Source organism: Nestor notabilis, unplaced genomic scaffold (genome assembly GCF_000696875.1).
Source record: "Nestor notabilis isolate BGI_N333 unplaced genomic scaffold, ASM69687v1 scaffold5721, whole genome shotgun sequence".
Classification (NCBI taxonomy): Eukaryota; Metazoa; Chordata; class Aves; order Psittaciformes; family Psittacidae; genus Nestor; species Nestor notabilis.
In genome coordinates, this window is record NW_009914118.1 from 1 (window position 1) to 23,928 (window position 23,928).

Consider the following 23,928-nt stretch of genomic DNA (forward strand, 5'->3'; position numbering starts at 1 on the left):
CCATGTTGTTCCTAGTCTGTCTTTTATTTGCTACATACCTGTAGAAGCCTTTCCTGTTATCTTTCACATCCCTTGTCAGACTTAATTCTAACTGGGCCTTAGCTTTCCTAACCTGGTCCTTGGCTTCCCGGACAACTTTCCTGTAATCTTCCCAGGCTGCCTGTCCTCGCTTCCACCTTCTATAAGCTTCTTTTTTCCCCTCTAAGTTTCCTCAGCAGTTCCTTATCCATCCATGGAGGTCTCTTGGCCCTCCTGCCACACTTCCATCCAGTCGGGACGCAACACTCCTGAGCCTGTAGCAGGTGATCCTTGAATATCAACCAGCAGTCTTGACCCCCCCTGCCCTCTAGGACTATATCCCATGGAACCTTACTAAGCAGGTTCCTGAAGAGGCCAAAGTCTGCTCTCTTGAGGTCCAGGTCAGAAAATAATTTTTTAGGAGCCAGCCCCAGCCCCGTGGGACTCAGGCTCTGCTCCTAAATGCCCAAACACAGGATTTGGGCTCTTTCTGACCCCATAATATAGCACTTAGTCTGTCATGTCAAGACCCGAGACAACCTGGGTAAGCCCGGTTCCACATGCCCCAGACACAGCTCTTGGTCTGTTCCACATCCCCAGATCAGGACAATGAGCCCAATACCAGTGCCCCAAAACATGGCACTTGGTCTGTTTCTCAGCTCCCCACCCCAAAACATGGGACTTGGTCTCCATTTCCAAGCCTGAGAAACCATGACTTCTCAGTCTGAGTTTGAAAGACCTAAAATGGGCCAAATGACATGGGTCCCAAGCCCCAACACACAGCACTTTGAGCCCCCAAAACATGGGACTTGGCCTCTTTTCTCCAGCACCAACATGCAGGACTGGGTCTCTTTGAGCCCTCTAACTCAACACATGATAACTTGAGCTCAGGCCCCAAATTGGCCCCGTGCATGGCTTCCGCCCCCGCTACAGCTCCTGGTGGCTGCTCCCAAGCTCCACAGTGCAAGACTCAGTTCCCCATTTCTGGATGTACCATGCCCAGCCCAGCCTCTCCCCAGGGCGCCCGCTGCCGAGTCCTATACCCCGCACGACGGCACATTCTCAGCAATGACTGGGTAAGGCCAGTGGTGATCTAGTTGCTCCCAGCACACTTGGGAATTAGCATAATGCCACCTACCCTGATGTCACGAATGAGTTGCTGTGTAGGTGTTTCGATGGGAACTTTGCTGTCAATGACACCTTGAATGGCAGAAGCCCAGCGCATAGCTTCATTCAACAGCTTTGTGTACAGTCTGTAGGAGTGCTTTCGCCCATGGACAATGATGTTCCAATAGCCTGGAGAGAAACAAAGAAGCTGGAAGGTAAAACTTGCTTCCATGTTACGCAGTTGGTTGGCACATGACACCCATCTACAAGAAGGAGGATCTGGGGAACTATAGGCCTGCCAGTCTGCCCTTTGTGCTGGGAAGGTTATGCAGCAGATCATCTTGAGTGCTATCACGTGGCATGTACAGGACAACCAGGCAATCAGGCTCAATCAGCATGGGTTTATGAAAGACAGGACCTGCTTGACTAATCTGATCCCCTTCTATGACAAGGTGATCCACTTAGAGGATGAGGGAAAGGATGTGGATGTTGTCTATCTAGACTTTAGTAAAGCCTTTGACATCATTTCCCACAGCACTCACTTCAAGAAATTGACTGTTCATGCCTTGGATGGGTGTACTTTTCACAGGGTAAAAGACTGGCTGGGTGGCTGGGCCCAAAGAGTGGAGTTAAATCCAGATGGTGGCTGGTTACAAGTGGTGTTCTCCTGGGCTCAGTACTGGGGCCAGTTCTGTTTAGTATCTTTATCAATGACCTGGACAAGGGTATTGAGTGCACCCTCAGTAAGTTTGTAGACAACATCAAGTTCAGCAGGAGTGTTGAGCTGCTGGAGGGTAGGAAGGCTTTACAGAGGCATCTGGACAGGCTGGATCAATGGGCCAGCTGTACAAGGTTCAACAAGGCAAAGTGCTGGGTCCTGCACTTGGGTCACAACAATCCCATGTAATGCTACAGGCTTGGGGAAGAATGGCTGGAAAGCTGCCCCGTGGAAAAGGACCTGAGGATGTTGTTCAACAGCCAGCTGAACATGAGCCAGCAGTGTGCCCAGGTGGCCAAGAAGGCAAATAGCATCCTGGCTTGTATCAGAAACACTGTGGCCAGTAGGACTAGGGAAGCGATTGTCGCCCTGTACTTGGCACTGGTGAGGCTGCACCTCAAAATACTGCATTGAGGTTTGGGGCCCTCACTATAAGAAAGACACTGAGGTGCTGGAGTGTATCCAAAGAACAGCAGTGAAGCTGGTGAAGAGAAAAGGTCTTATGAGGAGTGGGTGAGGAAATTGGGGATGTTTAGCCTAGAGAAAAGGAGGCTCAGGGCAGACCTTCTAAAAGGAGCTTGTAGCGAGGTGGGGGTCCGTTTATTCTCCCAAGTAACAAGCAATAGGACTTGAGGAAATGGCCTCAAGTTGCACCAAGGAAGGTTTAGTTTGGATATTGGGAAAAATTTCTTCACCAAAAGGGTTGTGAAGCATTGGAACAGGCTACCCAGGGAAGTGGTAGAGTCACCATCCCTGGAAGTATTTAAAAGATGTGTAGATGTGGTGCTTAGGGACATGGTTTAGTGATGGACTTGGCAGTGCTAGGTTAATGGTTGGACTCAATGATCTTAAAGGTCTTTTCCAACCTAAATAATTCTATGATTCTCTTCCTGTTTGTAGCATGTGTCAGAGAAAACCCTTGCTGCTTTGATAGCAACATACGGTGTGTCTAGTTAAAATTGACTAGATAGACATTAATGTCCCCATTCCCAAAACACACTTATCAGCGGGAAGGTCCTAATCCAAATTACGGTACAAAGACAGCTTTCCAAGATACAAGTATCTTACAGTGTAACATGAATACTTCCCTGCCAACCAGGCAGCTCACTTTCACAGACAGCATTTGTGCTATGCTGTGCTATTCGTCAGTCAGAAAATGACCACTCTACACATAGCACCCAGTCAGATTGCAAAGTGAATTCTCATAGCTTTTAAAAATAATGTATTTGACATAAACTGAGAGATGACAATTCCCTCTGCTAAAAGCAGCTCTAGACATTTGTTGAGGTCAAAACCATGGACCATTTGTTGTAAGCGGAAGAAATTTCCTCTCATCTCACTTTACTAAAAGCTTCCAGCTTCCAGCGCTTTTTAAAAATACCCCAAGTAACTCCACTACTCAAATGTCCAGTATTTCAAGCCTTGTTCTAAGGCTCATCATGTTTGTCAGCGGGATTCACCCTTTGCTCCATAACCCGAGTTCCCTCCTGAACTCATAAGGCAAGCCATGGAGGATCACGCCAGATCCTGCCTTCCCAGAACTGTGTCACACTGCAAACACAGAAAGCAAAACATAGGCCCTTGTAATCTTTTGTTTCTCATGAGTTAAGTGATGCTACAGAAAAGACTTAGTGTATGCCCCTGCTGTTATTTAAGAGAGTAACATTGACCCCAGAGACAAATGTAGGTCATGCTACAAAGTGACAGTTATTTATAGAGATGTTCTGATAATTACAGTGTTGACTACAAGAACTCATGCCCCATTCCTGATATGGGAAACACTTAGACAAACAGTGACACTACTCAGTGAAAAAACATCAGCACTGTGTAACTCCATCAGGTATGAGAGACTTACTGTCACTTGCACACTACTGTTTGGCCATTTGGAAGTCTCTTACAGTTTCTGTGAAAAAAGATGTTTGAAGCCAGACACAAAGTCTCAGATAACATCAAGACCACCTACTCAACTACATTTCTGCACTATCCCCTCTTCAGGCAGCTGAAGAAAGTGCTCATTACCGCTTTCATCTTCTTACCTGTGTCTTTGAAGACCCTCTCATCAGGCTGCACTATGGAGCACAGGCTATTGAGCACAAGCGTGCCAAGCTTGGCAGCTGTGCGCTCAGAAGACTTGTAGTAGTCAAGAGCAGTATTTGTCAGAACAAACCAGCGTTTCTTCATCTTCAGAGAGGACATCTTGTTGTTGCTCTGAACCTCTTTATGAAGCCAGCCTAGCACAGGAGTACAAACATGTCAATGGTTTTACCACCACAGCAATCCTGTCTCTTGCCTGGTGGCTCTCTAACTCTGGGACAAGAATTCCACCCCTCTGAAAAAGGCTCATGCTGGGACCTATCAGATGTGCTTTACTAGCTGTAACAGTATTCCACAATCTCTGTAAGAAAGTAGCCCAGAATTTTCCAATGAGCTGTTCCATCCTTCAGCTCTATGTACTTTTTTGTTAATGATCTGTGGCTAGTTTGCCATCACCATGAGGGCATCCTCTATTGAGAATGCTTCCTTCACAAGACACAAACGTGAATAAATACTTTACAATTCATTTCTCCAAAAAGATGCTGAATGCTTTTTTTAAAAAAATATTTGAGACAAATGGGGTAATATTTGTAATATGTGCAATCACTACTCATGCATCAGCTCCTCCATCACCACTAAGCTCTAACTAGAGACATAACTTAAATCTTCTGCTCAGCCTCAGAGAATTATTTTCATCTCACTATGTCCACCCTAATCAGGTTAATTTGTTTAGCTGAGGACAGCAGCAGTCCCACGAAGATCTCTCTCCCTCCCTCTCTACATGACAGGTGTCAGAAGGAACAGAGCTTTCTGAGAACAAAAGCTGCAGTGTCATGTCATAGTCAGTCTAAGCCAGCTGCTCCTAAACAGCAGCCATGCTCCCTTCCTATTCCCTGACGGCATTTGCTGGACATGTTGAAATAAGCTACAGAACTAACATCCAAAAACTAAACATATAAAGAAGTACTTATTTTTTTTCCAGCTTTAGCTTTTTGAAACCACCTGACAGGGAATCATATAGGAGTCAGTGCCAGCATAACCGAGGACATGACAAGCAGCAGGCAGGAAGGTGGGGAGGGGCAGAGAATGACTGGTTTTTGGGAGCAGTTAGATGGGATTATCTGCAATCAAACCTCCCCTCAGATCATAAATGGAAGACGAGTTTCGTGTGTCATAATTACATGCATTTCCTTTTACCTCTCACAAGGAATTCTTGGCCATCAACCTTAGATTCGCCTTTTGGTTTCTGCAGCAGGGAGATCCAGTGATGCATCTCCTCAGGGGTGTCGCTGTTGCAGTGAATCACTCGATTTGCTGTGATGATCACAAAAGAATTTGGTCTGCCAGAAAATAAAAGCATTGAAATTGGTTGTAACCATACAGGTATCTCAACTCACAGCACACCCAAAGCCATGTTCTCTACCTTCCCATATACAATGCAGAAAGAGTCTCTGAATAGAAAATACAGAAGAGCGTAGAAAAACTTAAGATCATCTCCTGTGCAGCTCGTCTACAAGCTGATGAATTCAGAGATATGAATCCAGATAAATGGAATTAAACATCTTTCAAAAGCTATTTCTGAACACTAGAAAACATTAATCAGTTAATGACCAGCTGTAAAATGTCCTGGATTCATAGGCACAGGACTTTGTCCTATCCTCCAATCGCACGGAACTAGTGTTAGTACCCCTAGACTGAGCTTCCTCATAGTTATTAAAACCTGACATGCAGTAGCAAACATAGGTCCCAGCAGGGTCCTAAGCTAAAATGGGTTTGAGATTGGTTTTTAAGAATATGAGCTGATCCTGACAAAACAGAGGAAAAAAATTATGTTGCTCCTAGATGATTTTGTCCTTCTCTTGCAACAGACAAATGTGTCCTCCTGAAAGAATATTCACAATTCTGCACAGAATTGACGCTCTACAGGAAAATGGAAAAATAAAAATATGACCAGTTCCAAGAGGATAGACTCAAAGCTTTGAAAGCAAACACGTATTTCTGTTCAACTTACTATTTGTGCCTAGTTTTTTTTACTGGTACACAGATTAACTATGAGGAAGCCATGCTGAGAACTGGCTAAAACATTTTGATCAATGAAATCTTAAGCTTGCTAACAAGATACACATTTCCTAAACTACTAACCCCAAAGTCTTGGCAACCTGTGTGAGAAAAAAATACAGACCACAGAGGTAAATAATAGCTAACATTTTACTTCAGTATTGTAGTAAGAATCTTTGCCCTGGCTGAACCTGTTAACACTGTGGGAAATAATTAAATGTTAATGTAAGTGATATGAAATGTCTCTTCTCTGAAACTAACCAATCTGTGAACTAAAGGTCTGTGGTCTGTTGCACTGCAAAGAGTTCAAGAAGAGTAGAGATTTCTCAGTTCATCCATTATTTTCCACAGTGGTGTTTCCGCAAAATTTACAACAAAATTACTCTGTTAAAAAACTGGAAGTGCTGCTTTTGCTGGACATTTTTGTTCAGTGTTAGTAACAGGTAAGACTATAATTTCTTGACATTGAGATTATGCTGCTTCCACTTTTCAGAGGAAAAGGAGATCATTTTCACTCAAAGAAAATATATGTGGTGTGAACTTCATGCTTGTGAAATGACACAGCTTGAAACAAGCTAGACTTCAGTTATGTTTATGTGGAGAGAAATTCTCATGGATTTAAACAAATGCAAACCCCAAATAAAATCTGGACCTACCCACAAAAATATATTAGAAAGTTTCTGATCTAAGAGATGGTCAGGTTGCTGTACCTACCTATCAGGACTGTCTGAGGCACAGACAGAGTCGATGAGCCCAACATCCAGGGTTCCCTGTACAGTGAGAAAGACATAGAGAACAGGAATTGCTTGCATCTTAAATTACAGACATTCTCCCTTATGAATGAAATTGGAACCGAAAATACTCTTCTGAATTCCAGTAGCTTGAGTAGAAATGAACATGTGAGAAAGGCACGAGCAAGTCATCTTTGCTCCCTGAACAGCATGAGAAGACGTGCAAGGGCTCCACTGGACTGGAGGAAAAAGAGCTACAAATTTCCAAAAAGCATTATGAAGGTCTGAAATAACCTTCGCTGGTATCTCAGTACTGGCAAAACACAGAAATACATTGTTCTTCCCAACTCTGTATCTTCTGTCTGGAGTAACTGTGACCCAGACAGAAGTCCCAGACTAGTCCCACAATCCCATCAAAAGGCATTTTATCTGCATGAGGCAGCCCCAATCTTTCCCTCAAACCAAAGACAGCCATCAGTGATCAAGCTGAGTCACCCTCCACAACCACCATGTTCCCCACTGCTTAACCTTTGTTCTATCATCTTTGTTGTTTCTTTATAAAAATTGTTCAACTTTCTTAAACTACAGCACTGCATGTGCTGGAAAAACATGCACAAAATAGTTAAACACAGAGGGCTCTAAGCATGCCTGCAGACTGGTTGCACAGTAACTCACCACAGCATTTTTTGGATTGGCCTGTTCATCTTGCATTTCCCTCAGCTGCTGCGCTGTAGCGCTGTGTACTCGGCTCAGGACGTTAAACCAACCACTGGCAATTGAAACAGACTCAAAGTTAAGATTTGATTAGTGAAACTGGCTCTAGCATATGACCAACAAACCTGGAGAGCTGCCAGTGGGGAAACTGCTTCATTCACTACTTCCTGAGGACTATGCTACAGAATAGCTCTTGAGTTGATCATACCAGATTCTAATGTCTTCCTTCCTCCCTATTTATCCATGAAAATTCTGTGCACATTCTCCAACCCACTGACAGCTGCTCCCACAAAATCCAGTTTTCTACTTGCTATTCAAGGAACTGTAAGCAGACAATGGCTTTACATGAGCACATGTTGGCATCCTGAGAAGAGCATACAGCAGTTGTAAAGCAGTCAAGGTCAGTGGGAATCTTCCTGGACTAGAGACCTAGAGATGGCTGGGAGCCTTTCTAACTAGTTTCTCTCTGATCTGCTCATAAACTCAAAAGTCATTTGGCTGTCAATCATGGGGGATTTATAAATTAATCTGGAGTTAAATTATTTGGCTGTGAAAGGGCTTCTCATTACAGACATATCTTGAGTCTAATCTCTGTTACAGAACAAGCAGATTCTTATCTGCAGCTTCCAATGATATCGGCAAACATCTAGACTCCATAGAGGATTCTCAAATTGGATACTCTATCAGATCTGCTAATCTTGCTAGTGCAAGTGTTGGTGCTTTCTTGTCCCTGATATGTCCCCATATATGACTGATATGGCATTGACAGAGACCACATTCATTTTAAACTCCTAGCAATTCTGCAATGTTATCTTAGGGCATGCCCATTCCTTTTCCTTCCAGTTGTGGAAGTTCTGGGTTCAGAAGTTACTTCAGCTACTGCCCTTTGAATTTGCCTGTTTCTCGTTCATGTAGCTGTTCTTTAGTCTATTTCTGTTAAACGCCTTCCCCCATACTCTTCCTACATCCAAATGAAATAATAACAGACCCTAAATAACTTCACAGAATCAGATTGAAGTACATCAGAGAAGCAGTTACAGTGGCTGGGCTGAGACAGCAGAAGCCTTGGTAGAAGTGGGAAAAGAGGGAAGACATGAGCAGCTATGGACAGTAACCTCTTAACTTGGCTTTGCATAGGCAGAATAGGTGGTCCAACCTGCCCTTAAATGACTGATCCCCACTGTCTGGCCAGGATGCCAAGAAGGAAGGACATGAGTCACTTGTTTGCTTTGCACTGGGAAGATTTTATCAGATGACACTATAGACTCTGATAAGCTGCAGTCTTTTCTCTGTCTCCTGGATAGAACCCAGCTGCTCTCGCAATCATTTACAGACAACTTGAATAGACTTTTTGTTTGATTCAAGATTCCATTTAATAAATAAATCAGCCATTAGATGTTCCAGTTTATATTAAGGTTTTGTGTGTCTCCTGAAGTAACCCTTGAATTCAGCATGCTCACAACTGCATAAGAAGGTGGCAGTCCTCTAACTGACTGATAGGCTGAACCACCTTCTCAGAAGCTGCAACAGGGAGTCCCCAGAATAGGTGTCTTACCTCCCAGTAAGCATAAAATGACACTCATGAATGAATCCCCTCTTTTCCCCAGCAAAAGGGAAGTGATTGTATTTCCCAGGCTGTCCCATGAGTAGCTGGGTCAGACTTGCACTGAATGAACAAACCTAACAGAACTCCCTCTTGTACCTGGCATCTTCTGGTGACTCTGCAACAATGTGATAAACTCTGTCTTCTGTCACAATGTCCAAGGCATTCTCCTTTTCATGAATATCCACAATCTCCCTGGAATACAGCAAATCGCAAGAGCCAAAACTGAAAACCTTTCACGGGCATGAATTCCATCTGGCCAACTTTTGTTTCCATATCATACCATTCAACACAGAGAAGGGAAAGCTCTGGTTCAGATGGCTTATAACTCTGACAGAAATACAACATTCTTCCAATGCACATTAAGGCTTTTAGGTTCTCCTTGTAAAGATTTCTGCTGTTAATCTACTACAAAAGCAAAACTTAGGGTGTTAAATGGATTTTCTTCAAGACACTAGCAGACTACATGATTACATGGAAGAAGAGATAACAGGAAGGTTGATACAGATGCTGTTTACAAAGTGGGGTGTGCCACTCTTTGGCACTTTACAGGTCCACACAATGCTAACAGATGACTAGTCTCTCTTCTCCTACAGCAGAAGCCGAGGAATTGGCTAAGGCAGCAAAAAGAGCATCCAGGACTCAGGAAAAAGCATAGTACATGCTGCCAAATTCAGATCCCGCTGTGAGCTTCATACCACCTCTGTGAATGCCTGGGTAAGTCCGGAAACAGATGGAGTCAGGGTAGGAGAGAATGCATGGGGTCTGTATGTACCTAATTAGCCCCTTCTGTTCTGGCTCCATCCATGGCTTGGAAAGAGCTTCTGCCGAATTATGAAACGCAAGACTGGAAAAAGAACCATCAAGTAACTCCAGACTCCCTCTAGAATAAAACTACAATTCTAATTCTCTTTTTCTTCCCTTATGTTTCTGATTCTCCTAGCCCTATGGGAAATACATAGGCTGATGAACTGGCAGCACTGAACACTTCATTATTAATTTAGAGAGTGAATACTGGGGATCACAGGCTTTATTTCTTCACTCACTTTGCCCTTCTGATATCAATTGTCCCCTTCAGCTTTTCTTCGCTATCATTCTCAAAGTACATCAGCTTGGATTCCCGAAGCACAAACCAACGACGTTTCCAGTTGCGGCGTGAAAGTGTTGACATTCCTCCACCTTTTTTATAGAGCCAGCCTGACTTCAGTGCCTCTTGCTTGGTGCGGAACCACATGAAGGCCTCGTTCTTCAGAACACACCAGCGCCGCCTCCATGGGTTCATGAGACCTCCTGAAAAGCAAGGAAGCAAGATTTCATCAGACATGCAATGAGGGCTACATTTCCATTCTGACCATGCTTCTTTGGCACTTAGTAGGAACTTCAGTTCCTACATGAAACAAAGGAGCTGAAGGAGGGAAATAAGGTTATGCTTAAGTTTGGATAGAGAAAAACCAGAACAAACTGAAACAAACACAAAGTATAGAAAACAAACACAAAATATAGAAATATATGCACTACTCAAATATTTTTATACTGTCTTCAGGTTTGTAGCTCAGAATAAGTCATATCAAGCGCCCATACCAAGTGGGCACAATTAGGTCCCAGTGGCAAAGAAAACCAGTCTAATTCCCTGACATCCACCTCCCAGTTGTTTGATTTGCTTTGCATTAAATAAAAGAAGGGGGAAAGAAGGGATTAAACAGAGAACTAAGAGCAGATGACGATGATGGTTCTGGAGAAACAGAAGAGGCAAGTGGTCTTTCTGGATTCCATTTGTCCACAGTTTTGGCTAAAGCACTTACCTTTCATATAGAGATAGCTGTGAAAATAAGGTGGTCCTGTGCCATTGAAGAGAGTGACTCGTCCATTACAAAATTCTTCATCTGTATCAATGTAAATATCCACTTCTTCTTCACTCTCCAGAAACTAAAAAGAAAATAAGAAATACAGGCTACTTGGGTTCTCCTGATTGCAGAAGGACTGGTGCAAATTAACAAGGTTGGAGAAGTCACATGATCAGAAGGTGCAAAATTACACATACTCCCTTTACAAAAAAAGCAATACAGTAAAACTAGAGGCTTGACAGCTTACCCATTAATGTCTACAACAAGAGTCTCCAGAGCATGGAATTTCCATACCAGAAAAGAAAGTGACATTCGGCAGTGGACATGGCTAGAAAACTCCAGTTACCTGCAGTAACAAACTTTCCTGTTTCAAGGCAAAGCCCACAGTCCAAAGATCTAAATTACTGAAATAATATCACAGTATTTACTCATCCCTGTTCTCCAACTAGAAAATGGCCCTCAACCGTAAGAAAGTACTTTACACACAAAACCCCAAATTACCCTATCATTTCCTTTATCTTAAATACAACTTCATTTGACTGGCTTTATTAATTTAATACTAATAAACGTAGCTCCTTAGACAGACCTTTTCCTTCCTCAAATGCATATTGCTTCTTCTCATGTTTCCCTTCTGTTCTCTCTCTGTGACCCTGCAGTGCTACTCTTTTATCTCATTCCTGTTCCACTCATTCATTCTCCCTCTCTTGCCACTAAGTTTCAAAAAGCAAGTACTCTTGGACTGATGGGATCTTGACCCAGCTGCAGTTATCTCTCCTATGGCTCATGCCATGACATAGTATCAGCTAGATTTTTCATGGGCCTTACTCACTGTGGAGCCCAATAAAACCCTCCACTTCTTATGTACGTTTTATGAAGAATGGTGGAAACTGGTCTAGGCTGTGACAGAATGATTCATGACCTGAAGATTACCTGACAGTGATCTGTAAGTAGCTGCCCACAGAGAAGGTACCTTTACTCAAGCAGATCACATCATAAAATATTCTGATGGCTAGCAGCTGGCATTAGAGAAATGCAAACAGGAAAAATCAGGCAACTTTTTAAGAAAGGTCACAATCTGCCATTGGAAAAGAATAGCAAAGGAAGTAAACTGAATTCCTTAAATATCAGTCAATCAATTAATCAATCCTTTTCTAAAGATACTTTGTAGCTCAAACCTCTGTTCTCAGAGACATAATTTATCTGAAGTATTTTTATGGCTGTCTTTGGCTTCACACCTGAACTCCTCACAATCTTATGTGGGCTTATCTGACATCTGGTTCTGTAAGGAGACTTATCACTGCATTATTAAGCAACTAGCCTCAGGGCACTCAGGAAGTCCAGAGCCTAGTATGGGATCTAAACTGAGATGCAACAAGCATAAGGCTAATAAGCCCATCTTTACTACCATGTCCCTGTGGTAGGAATGAAAAGGTTCAGTCTCTGTTATGTGCACTGGGACCTAGCCTGGATCAGCACAGCAATTTCTTGTAGCCTTAGAATAGCTTATCTAGTACACAGTAGCTGAAAATAAACCCTTGACTCTGAACAGTAACAGGACTAGAAAAAGAGAAGCTATAGTGATGGAAACAAATCAAACCCCAGCCCTTCCCATTTTCTCTTGTGACTGTCCACTGAAAGCTCAGGCTACTTCTGTGAAATCTCTCTAAGGCAGAACACATACCTACAAGATACTAGTTGCCTGCTTTCAGTCTTCCTAAAGGGTGTTAAGTTAATATAAGGTGATGGAAACAATCTAAAGTAGTCTAGGGACATACGTGCTAGCTTCTCTACCAGTAGACACGGGACAATCATAAGCCCTCTGGCCTTCAGCCTACCTATGACTCTCCCCTTTTTTTCAAGCTGATTATTGATGTAAGAGAGAGTTATATGTTAGTAACAATACCCAGAGCAAGCACACATAGAGTAAGAGGACAAGGATGTTAAAAATACCAACAAAGTTACACTAATGTCTGGAAAAGTGAAAGGAGAGCATCCTACCGAGTCCAAGCTGCCCCGGTTGGAGTCCAGGCTGGTACCATGGGAGTGTCTCAGACCTTCCTCACCATTCAGAGGCTCAGCTGAGGTGCTACCTGCATCTCCACAGCCATCAAATTCCTCATGGTCATAGTCAGACTCCACATCTGGGGGGGAAGTGTAAATCGGCTCTCCCACCTCTCTACTGTTACTCCTCTGTGTGTCTGAGACAGAGCTGTAAATGCTTTCTGCTGGGTCAAATAGAGCACTCTGCTCCTTGGGGCTAGTGGTTCTTTCCACAGGTTGCTCTGGAGCAGGAACTACCTCTCCAGCTTCCCTATGGAGAAGTGAAAGCCTTGTGTCTGCGACTTCCTCCAAGTAGTTATTGCTGTTTCTCGTGACATGCTGATTCAAGACCACCAAACTGGAAGTTGGCTGTCCTTCGTCATCAGCATGAAAACCCTCATCCACTTCTTCTTCAGCCAGTGGTGCCACCAGGCTGCAGTCAATGTTTAGTGTCCCCTCACTAGAAAGTGAGCGCTCTAAGTTCTGCACACTTTCATCCAGATTGCCAAAATCCAGCAGCTCCAAGAACTCCTGAGCAACCCTAGATGCCTCCTTTTCCAGCCTCTGGATCTCTTCTTCTCGCTGCCGATTGATTTCATTCCTGGTGTTTTCACAGATGATAGACATGTGATCCTCTTTCTGTTGCTGCAACTTCTCAATCTCCTTTTCCAGTCTTAAGATCTCCTCCATCTGACGTCTCTCCTCTTCTTGCAGGGGAATATCTACCTCCTCAGTCTTTACTGATTCCACCTTAAAGAATTTATATAACAGTGTTAAAGCAGTTTCTTCAACTTATATGTGTTCCTTGCCTGGTCCTTTCATTCCTCATATCTCCTTGCTTGCCTTGTACTTCCCATCTGCAAAAAGATGACTCTAAGCATCCTGCAATCATCCATGGTATAAAAGCTAAAAGTAGAACTAATGGATTTTCGGGTACCTCCTTTTTTTTCAGCAGCCTCCTCCTTTCTGAATCATACAAATAAGCTCACTGGGATCAGTGAATTTTTAGAAGAGCCCCTCTGTCTGCTGCTCATATTACAGCCCTCTGTACACTACAATTTACGTAAAAGCATTCTGAAAGTCCATCATCTCTTTTGAACTCTCTCACACACACAAAGGAGTAATATGATCACATATATACGCACAGCCTGCTTAACAGCTGAAGATTTCCTGGAAATTCATTGGAAGATTTGGGAATTTCATTGCTTCCTGAGTTGGGGGTCTGACCATCAGAATCTAGGTCTGGAAGGGATATCTGCAATGAAGCAGGACTACATCCATTCCAATCCCACCCCACCAAAACTCCACCCAGCACTTCTTGGTTTTCTTTAGCACCACTGGATGGATGATGACTGGCTGCTGAAGGCTCAGTCTTCCTCTGTTCTCCATAACTGAAGTAACAGGAGATTTCTAGCAAGTACACAGTAATTAAAAGATGGAAGATATTGGTAACTTTCACGGACGTTTAGCTGTAAGATAAAGCAACCCTCCCCTCCATGGAGGATGTTGAAAACGTACACACACAAGAAAAAGCAAAAATAAATTCCAAAAGGATTTAATGAACTTCCTGACTGGAGTATGACAATGCAGCCAATGAACTGGCCCATTTAAGCTACAATCCTTGCTTTCTTTAGTTACCCTGTTGCTTGCTCTCTACTTGTCTCTTACTTGTGAACAAATGCATTTCTACACTCTAACCTGTCGTCTCTCCAGAACAGAGCTGGCCTAAAACTGGGTAACAAGTGGTTTGGGACAAGAAGTAAGAAGATACACAGCTGTTTTCACACACCTCAGGGTAGGTGGTGTGCTCTTTGATATATCAAGTACCAACAATTAGATCAGTTACAAGCAGTTTATTTTAGCCATGGCAGCAGCCGGCTGCACTCTTATTTGGGCTGTTACAGGCAACAGTCCAGCAAAACAGACTGTGTCACAGTTTAGCACATCACAAGGTCATGTAATAAGCTCAAGCAGTAGAGAGAAAAAAGGATGCTGTGTGTTCAATGCAGAAATTTTCAAATAGGAACTATGCAGGCTGGTACATGAGCCTTGAAAAAAACACTACCTTGTTAAGTCTATGCTACTCTGCCAAAGCCAAACATCTGCAGGTTTTGAATGAACAAAGCCAATTTCTTAAATAGTGTTGCCACAATAAAAATATTAGATCCAGTCAAAGTGTAATCAGTGAGGGACCATTCACAGATACTCAACAGGAAACATACAAAAAGAGTAACTCTTAAGCTTACCTGAGCCACCTGGAGTAGCAGATTCAGTTGCTCCTTTTCTCTATTAAGAACAAGACACAATAGTCAAGAGATAGACCCAATCCTCCCATATGAGGCTTTCAGAATTACATGGACACACCATCCCTCCACGGTTAAGGTTAAAGTAAGGTACCTGTGGTAAGACTGACTTAAAAGCTTTTGTAATTTAGTAAAAATCCAATTCTCTGTGGTTGGCATGACCTTTGTTGATACAACAGATTTCCCACACACACTTAACTTTCAGACCAATCAGGAAACTGGATTAGTTGGAACACACTAGGAAGGACATTGGAAACAGACAGAAAGACAGATCAGTTAGATTCATGATAAACGTAAACAGAATCTTCTGAAATACTATACATCCATGGATATTAAATGAGACTGTACCTGCATGACTGACAGATACCAGGAAACTGTGTGCATTTGTTTTTTTTAAAAACAGAATTATTGTAATACCAAAAAGGAATTTGTGTTTTGTTTGGCTTTTACTTCTATTCTGACGACCTGGGTTCTCCAGCTTGTGTCACTTCTCAGAGGCATGCAAAAACTAGTTTACTAGTAAGGGCTGTAAGAGTCAGTTTGTTAGTAAATATGACTAGAGGAAAAAACTATCCCACAGTGCTGCATCACCCAGATCAAAAAGGTTGTACTTCAAGAGAAAGCTGCCGCTATTATGGCCAGTTTCTCCATAGCGAGCATGCTACAAACAACTGAACCAGCAGAAAATGCCAGGGTCATGCACAGGGAGCAGGGACAGCATGTGGCTGGATGGAAGAGTCTGCTGTAGTAACCACTCTGCAGCTGAATTCAGACTGGCACTGAGAACTTTCACATCTAGAATCCAACCCCAAGCAGAACAGGAGGGCAACGATACTTATTTCCCAGCGCCTCCAGCTTTCCCAGCCAAACTCCAAATTGCAGCTGCAAGTCACAAAGTCCTTAAAGCTCTCACTCTTGCACTCTCCCTCTCAAAAAAAAAAATTAAAAAATTCCAGGAAATGTTTATAAATGAAAGCTGACATAAGTGAGATCCAGATGGTTCCAACTCTACTGAAAGATCTCTAAAAGTAGTCATGGGTTAAACAATTGCCTCAAATGACAAGGCAGAGAAGTAGAGCCGTTTTAAAAGAAATCAAGAATACCACTTACAATCTACACACTAATTCCTGCAACTGTTCCTCACATTTTTCAGACTTCTGATATTTCTTGCTGCTTTCCCTCCATCTCCAACTCTTCCTGAAATGTGATACCCAAAACCAAGGACAGTACTCCAACTGAAGCCTTTACAAGTGCCAAGTGGAACAGAAGAATCACCCCCACATCTTACAGAAATTATCCTGTTTATAGACACCACTTGCTTTCTCCTCTCACACAGCATGACACTGGAAACATACTCAACTTAGCCTCCAGATCTTCTTCTGTAGTTGAAGTAGGCATTCCTTTTTCTCTCTCTGTGCATTTAATTATTCCTAACTGTAAATCGGCATATGTCTGTACTGGAAGTTACCCTATGTTTTCCAGACCTTTTCTTCAATTTGCCAGAATTATTCAAATTATAATCCTGTCTAGTTCTATACTTACAGCCCCCCAACAGATGGTTTTATCTGCAGATTTAATAAGGGTATTCATATTTCCTCATCCAACTTATTATGAAAACATTGCACTAGTACCATACCCAGCTCAAACCATGAAAGAATCCCACTCAGGAGTTCTCTCCTATTTAACAAAAGCCTACTATTGTTTACTAATTAAAATGCAATTGGTTGGAACTGGATGATCTTAAGGGCCTTTCCAACCCTAACCATTCTATGATTCTATGAATACAATGCAGTAAAACCACAAATCCTAGTCTTGCTTCATGTATTTTTTTTCCCCAAACCACATTTGTTATAGTGTCTTAGAGCATTGTCGTAACATGTCAAAGCCCCTATGCTCTCAAAATCAAGTTACCCACCCTGTATGGCTTTTCCCTATCTAGAGGGCATGTCATAAGCTACCACAGAAGGAAACAGGTAACTTAATACTGTTTGTTCTTCAGAAATCCACGTTAGCTCTTAATTCCTTTATCAAGCATTTACCACTGTTTATTTGTTTCAGTATCTTCCTGAAACTGAGGTTAGGCTGACTGGTCCAAAATTCCCTCATTCTTCCTTTTCCCATTTTAAATGGGGGTTTGGAATTTTCCCATTTTATGGAAATTCCACTGATAACGACAAAGGAGAAAAAAGAGAATAAAACAGAACTGCTTCAGCTGGTTTCCAAACACTGATTTCACTAAGTCTGGATGAATTCTTTGTAATCTGATTTATCCGAGCATTCTCTAACCGTTTATTTTCCTACTAGGTTCTCAATTCACATCTGTGCTAACTGTATTGTGTCCAACAGTTAAGCCTTCTGGGGAAGATAAATAAAAATAGTATAAAGTACCTCAGCTTTCTCAACATTCTAATTTTTTCTTCCTGTTGAACAGTAGACCAAATTGCTCCATATCTCCCTAAGTGTACGCACAATAACTGCATGCCAACTTTTAGTTTGTTACAATTCATGCTGCATCTTGGGCCTTCCAACTTTTTCTCTGCGTGTGTGTTGGGGTTTTCTGCTTTTTCTCAGTAGATTAGCCAATTTGCAATTTCTGTGGGCTTCAACTTCATTTTTGAGGTCCCATGGAAGTTCAGGATTTAGCCAAGTTGGTCTGCTAATACCTTTTTGGCTACTCACTCTGAATGAAGCCATTTGATTTCCAAGTAGAAAATGAAATCAAAATGAGCAGTTCACCCAATTCCTACAAACACTGACACTTCTTTACAATGATGCTGAGTTCATCACAGCTTTCATGGTCTGGGAACCAAAGGGCAGGGACAGAAACACACTAGACTGAATAAGCTAAATAGGTCCTTTAATCTAGGTACGGACAAGGTCTACATAGTACAATGAAGACTTTAGACCCAAGAGAGCATCTGTAGTATTTGATATTTGCAAACTAGTTATGATATTCTGAACTTGCACAGCATTGTTGAAAATTGACATATTGATAAAATGAAGCCTTCGGTGTTGTTCAACAAATTCCTTGACTGGTGTCACTGACTCCATATCTTGTCACAGCAGATATACCACCCTACTATCTTCAGCGAAACTGTAAGCAATCTCTTTTTCTTGTGATATGATTTTAACCGTAGAATTTTCTGATGCTTGTCACACATCTTAAGTCTGCCAAGATCCAACATCAGGACAAGTATGTTACAAAAGCCTATAAAAACCATAACCAACTATCTATGAAAAACTTAAAATGTCACAGGATTATTTGTTCAAACTTATGTAATAATCTCGCAGTTGAAGTTTTATGCTTCTTAAAACAAAAGAACATCAAAAGAGACACCCAGTTTGTCTAGGATGTAGGTAACCATAGAGTGAACAGTAAATGATACATGAGCTGCAGGATTCTCAATAGGTGTACTGTCACTGCTCACAGATTGTCTCTTTTTTGTCACATTAGCTTTTCCTTTCTTGTCCTGATCTCTTGACACATCCATATCCCTGATGAGACATACACAGCAGAACAGGAAAAGCATGTGTATTCTCATGAGTGTAAGAACAGCAGTAGCAGCAGACGTACACTGCCCATCTTGGTCTGTGACCCATCTTACTGGACACACCAAGACCCACGATACTGGTATCTTCTCATACTGCTAATCCTTCCAGATTTTGGAAGACTGCATAAATCTTCCTTTACCACTACAAAAACAGTGAGAAAATTATGCATCTCTGCCCAATCCGTGAAACTTTCATGTACTTTCCAAAGCAGAAAACTATGTAGATTCCAAAGGGAAAAATGCACTGCAATTTGATTTCCTAAAGGAAGCAGGACACTCCTTTTCTATGCTGCTTTTCTATTCTAAGCTGCCCACAAGCCCACCCCAACTCTGCCCCCTGGCATTGGGCCACTGTCTCATGCAATTGCTGTTCCAGTGTCACCAGACCTGCTTTGTACACCTCCCTTAGTGCTAGAGAATTGTAAGTGCAAGATACCATCTTGTACCTTTCCTTCACCTCTTCCTCTTCCTGTTTCCTCCTACGCTCCGCCTCTTCTTGCCATTGTCTTTCCTCTTCCTTTCTTCTGATCTGTTCTTCCTCTTCTTGCCTCCTTCTCTCCTCTACTTCCTGCTTCCGCCTGAATTCCTGCGGCAGCGGGTGCTGGTAGAGGCTGCGAGCCAGGCGGCCACGCCAGTGCTTCTGCAGGGTGACTGCAGAGGCCTTCAGTCGCAGCAGGCTCTTCTTCCAGAAGTATGCTCGGTAGTTCTTTTGGATTATAACAACACTGGCTAGCACCTTCTGATACTTCTTCCTAAAAACAGAACCAGACAGTGCACCATGAAGTAATACATGCTTTGCATTTCTCATGCCCTGGTATATCGATCAATCTTATCATGTCCACAGAAAAAATAATTTCGAAAAACAGTCCTCAGAAATGACACAATTTCTGTTCCTCTACTGCCATTACCCTCAAATCATATCCTCCTCACTGTTCTCACTCCTGTATCTACGACTGGTTTGTTTCCATGGGTACCTAATTTTGTGAATACACTCAGAGGATGAGGGACAGGTATTTAGCACATGGAAAGAGGAGGTTCACTGGTCCAAAGTCTCCTTGCATTGCACATACACACATTCACTGTGCAATCAGCATAATCACTCAGTGTGAATTTACTGTAATAAAAGCATCTAAATGGCCTTACTATATGAGAACCTAGTCCCAAACTGAGCTATCTTTTCAGTGGCTAAAAGTGAATTACTCTAGGAAGAGCAAAAATGGGGCAAAAATAGACCTAGTCACATTAATCTTATATTGTTTGGGGGAAAACACAGTGATACTACAACATTGATTGCTGAATGTAACATTGTAACAGGCTCCCATAAACATATACTTATATTGCACAATATTGTGCTTAAACAATAATGATACTATAATCAACTCTGCAGCACTTTAAAACCAAAAAACACAGTAGGGCCTTAAGAAAAAAATAATCACAATTCAGTATTTCTATAGTCTAGTGAAGTTCTAGAAAAGTCAGTTCTTGCCTCTGCATTACAGACTATTTTTACCAAGGACCTGAAAAAAAGTCACTGGTAGAAGTTTGTACATAATACACAAACTAGGCAAATCTCAAAAGTTACTATTACACAGTAAGCTGGATAAATTTGTAAGCTAGATTCAAGAAAACATTAAACAATCCAAAAGAGCCAAACATAAGATCTTGTATTGGAGAATCAAAGGCCAAACACATGTGACGTGGAACTGTTAGAAAGCAGCAAGTCAAAAAAAGATTTTGGGGCCACAGATCATCAGATTCCACCACAATGCTACAGAAAAAAAATATTACTGGGATTCTTGCACGTGCAAGCAGAAATACTGTGTAGAAGGGGACTGCACTGCCACTTTTATCCTGTGTTCAGTGTTAGCACTTCCATTTCAAGAACAATGTTAGACCCTCAGGTGATTTCTGAGGAAGCAGGATTGGAAACAGAAATTCTGGCTTATAGAAAGAGAGCACTTGCTCCATGACCTTAAGAAAGAGAAGGCTATGGAAATGCTTGATCCCTGTCAAAGTACCCACATTTTTGTGTGCCAGTTCCGTTTATCCAAAAGGGGACATAAGATTTAATTGACCTGAAGCTGAAGTCTGTTCAGCCTGGAAATAAGTGGATATTTTTTAGAAGTAATTGAATATATCTCAGACACCTTAACATCTTGCTGTAGGAGAATGATCATTGATACTATTCAAATCAAAACCTTCTTTAGTCCAAACCAGAATGTGCAGAGGGAAATGCTATGGGGCTGTTATGCAGGATCTTAGGCCAGCAGGCTACAGTAATCCTCTGAGGTCTTGCAGTCCTAGAAAGCACACTGCTCTCACATATCCTTCCCACAGACCTTCTGCAACCCCCTGAGGAAAAAACACACCTCAAAATCCCTTTCCTGGCAATCAAGACCCTTTCAAATGGCAACAGGGACCCATGCTGACAGTTTGCCACCTCCCTGCACATCAGATACGTCAGCCTAGTCAAGAAAATCAGGAGAGGGATGCTAGTAGCAGTAGTGTGCAGAGGTCACACTCTTTTCCATAAGTATTAAGTCAAAGGGAGGAAACGCAGAGAAAACAGGAAAAGGAAGAGGTGGTAAGTGGGAGGTTTTAGATTAATTGCTCTGGGGTGCAGCCCCCTCACTGCTGCTGCCTCTGTTCTCCCTGTGCCCTGCACATGGGGTGTGAACAGCTGCAGATGCACCCTCTGCCAAGGCAGATATAAGTGCATCAAAAAGCGTACTCTGACTTTTACAAAATGCATCTGCCAGGAACTCTCTCAAGTGCAACATGTGCCAAGCCCTGCCCAGCTACGGGCCAGCTCTGCCTGCTAATCTGCCAGGCTGAAGTGCTCCCTCATTCCTCATTACTGCAGTCAAGCTTGCGGGTGCCCTTCGGCTGGAATTGCTGCACACGGGATGTGAATTTCATTCCCCTTGTGGAGCTTTCCACTCACCCTCTTGCACTGGCCTAGGAAATAAAACCTGCAGCCTATGCCTAGGAGTTGGGAGACATCTTGACCATGTATCACAAGAGAAAGCAGGATGGCTGCAAGGCTCCTATGCCATATTTGGAATTTAGTTAATTACTCTGCTGATGAGCTGTACTTAGCAGTTATGCCTCCAAGGACTAGAGAACACAGGGCTATGGAGTAATTTCTTACTGTCTTCTTCCCCTGAGCAATAAGGTCCTGCAGAATCCAGGGACACAGCCAAATTTGTACATGGATCCTGCAGTTTAAGAGTTCCACAGATTAGCTGTAAAAAGTGGGATCACTTGAATGGGCTTCATTTTGTTGTCTCACATTTTAGTGATTAGTCAGAGATACTAGGCTGTAGGGAATCAGACAAAGAAACGTTCTCATCCTTAGGACTGTTTTTCCAGGCTCACAGAACAAGTTCACAGAGGGGAAAAAAACAGTATAATTTTTCCTGTAGCATATGTACCCTTCTTCACCAACCTACTTTGCATGAGACTGAATGAATTTAAATACACTTATCCTTTCAAAACTAACAGAAATGGTATCAAGACCAAGGTAGCACATCGTGGTACTCCTGACCTCCGCCCAACTCTGCACAGACCATTCAGCACTCACCCAGATGAACTCCCTCTTGCTAGACTTTCTCCAATACAGGTGCAGTGCAACTGGAAACTCTTCACAGAAAAGTTTTCCAGTGTCCATCCCTAGCTCTTTCCTCACTCCCTGCTCTCCTCCCCTGCAAAGTCCAGTTACCTCCAGCTGCTTGTAAGGATTCCCACTGTGGCTGCACAAGTACAACTTGCTCTTGAAGATGACACTCAGAAGAGCAACATGTGGGATGAGGAGTACAGACCTGTGCAGACTGGAGGACCACAAGATTTCTAGCCAAAAGGAACACTGCTGCAACACTGTCTCCATCACAGCCCTGCAAGGCAGCAGCTACCTTCCCAGGAACTCAGAAAAGCAGTAATTCAGTTTGCCTGAAGTGGTGTTTCCCAGAAAAATCAATTTTCCTGTGCTAATCCCTACCCCTCTCTCCAAATGCTAGACACAAAGTAAAACAGAGCAGAGGCCCTGACACAAAGAACTTGCAAGCTCATGTACAAATAGAGCTAGCTCATTTGTCTTCCTAGAGGGAAATAAACCAATGAATAAAAGCCCCTGAGACCGAATGTGTATTTTGCTGATATTCCACATTGGCAAGGCAGGGTACAACCTTGCACACATTTCCCAACGCAAAATGAGCTACCTGATGTAACTGGAACTGTAAGAAGAGTGCCTGCTGGAAGAGCTCTGGTGGCCAAGGCTTTCACCTCCTCACACCCCTGACTGACAGGTGTCGGGAGCAGAGACCAGCCGGGAAAGAGCATCTTACTGGATTAAGTGTGCATGCCACAGCCATTAAGAAGTCAGCTGTTTCACTGACTGCGAGGAGCAGAGGAGGGGCGGTTTGTCTGCAGTTGGTTCTCCCAACCTTTCTCCAGTCAGGTGCAAAAGGGAGCGGCAAGAAGAGATTACTGGTGCAAAGCTGGCCAAAAAACAATTCTGAAGAGTTAATTAAAAGGAGAGGGAGATCACGAGGCAAACAGGCAGGGTGAGGGAAGAGGGTGAGCAAAGGCAGAGCTGCAAGTTGAGGAAGAAGTGATTTGAAGGGGAGCAGAAACCAAGAGTTGACAGGCATAACGAAAAGGAGGGGACCCAAAGTGTAGGTGGGGCTCAGCCAGGAGAGTCCTGAAGGCAAGAAAAAGGTGTCATCGGAGGCTAGCAATGGGTACAGCGGTCCCTGCAGAAGCCTGCTTAGCAGCACTGAGGGAGGGTGTAAGCATACACAGAATTGAAGAGGAGGTGTCAAAGGCGCAGAAATGTTTCAGCAGAACTGATGCCGGCAGGGAGGGCAGATACTGCAACTCTCCTTTGGAATACTGGAGGGGGAGAAGGGAAGGATGCGAAGGGACTACAGAGCAAAGCAGGAGGTCGGGGCAACCCAGGCACGCAAGCACAGGGATGGTGGGGCAGCCCCCAGCACTGACCTTGCCATGTAGCCCAAGACGTGGGCCCGGATGACTATAGCTGCTTTCCTCAACTCCTCTTCCCGATGCTTCTCCAGCTTCTGCTCAAGAGCTTCCTTCAGGAAAACCTGACGCCACGGGGAGGAGTTTCAGTAAACACAAAGAGAGGAAAGAAGTCAGTCCCCGGGAGAGCCGGGAGATTTCATCCCCGGGTGGCCAGCGCTTAGAGC

At 43.1% G+C, this 23,928-nt stretch overlaps 1 protein-coding gene across 1 annotated transcript; it reads right to left on the reverse strand.

Moving 5' to 3' along the window:
• Nucleotides 1-1,156: 1,156 nt before the first annotated feature.
• Nucleotides 1,157-23,826, reverse strand: LOC104401283 (unconventional myosin-X-like; the record flags this gene model as incomplete). The annotated part of the gene is made up of 12 exons (XM_010023497.1): nt 1,157-1,314; nt 3,880-4,074; nt 5,075-5,217; nt 6,650-6,705; nt 7,342-7,435; nt 9,083-9,178; nt 10,030-10,273; nt 10,786-10,909; nt 12,826-13,617; nt 15,114-15,153; nt 19,168-19,473; nt 23,720-23,826. Coding segments are annotated over 12 exons (2,355 nt in total), but the record flags the coding sequence as incomplete, so codon positions are not given.
• Nucleotides 23,827-23,928: the final 102 nt, after the last annotated feature.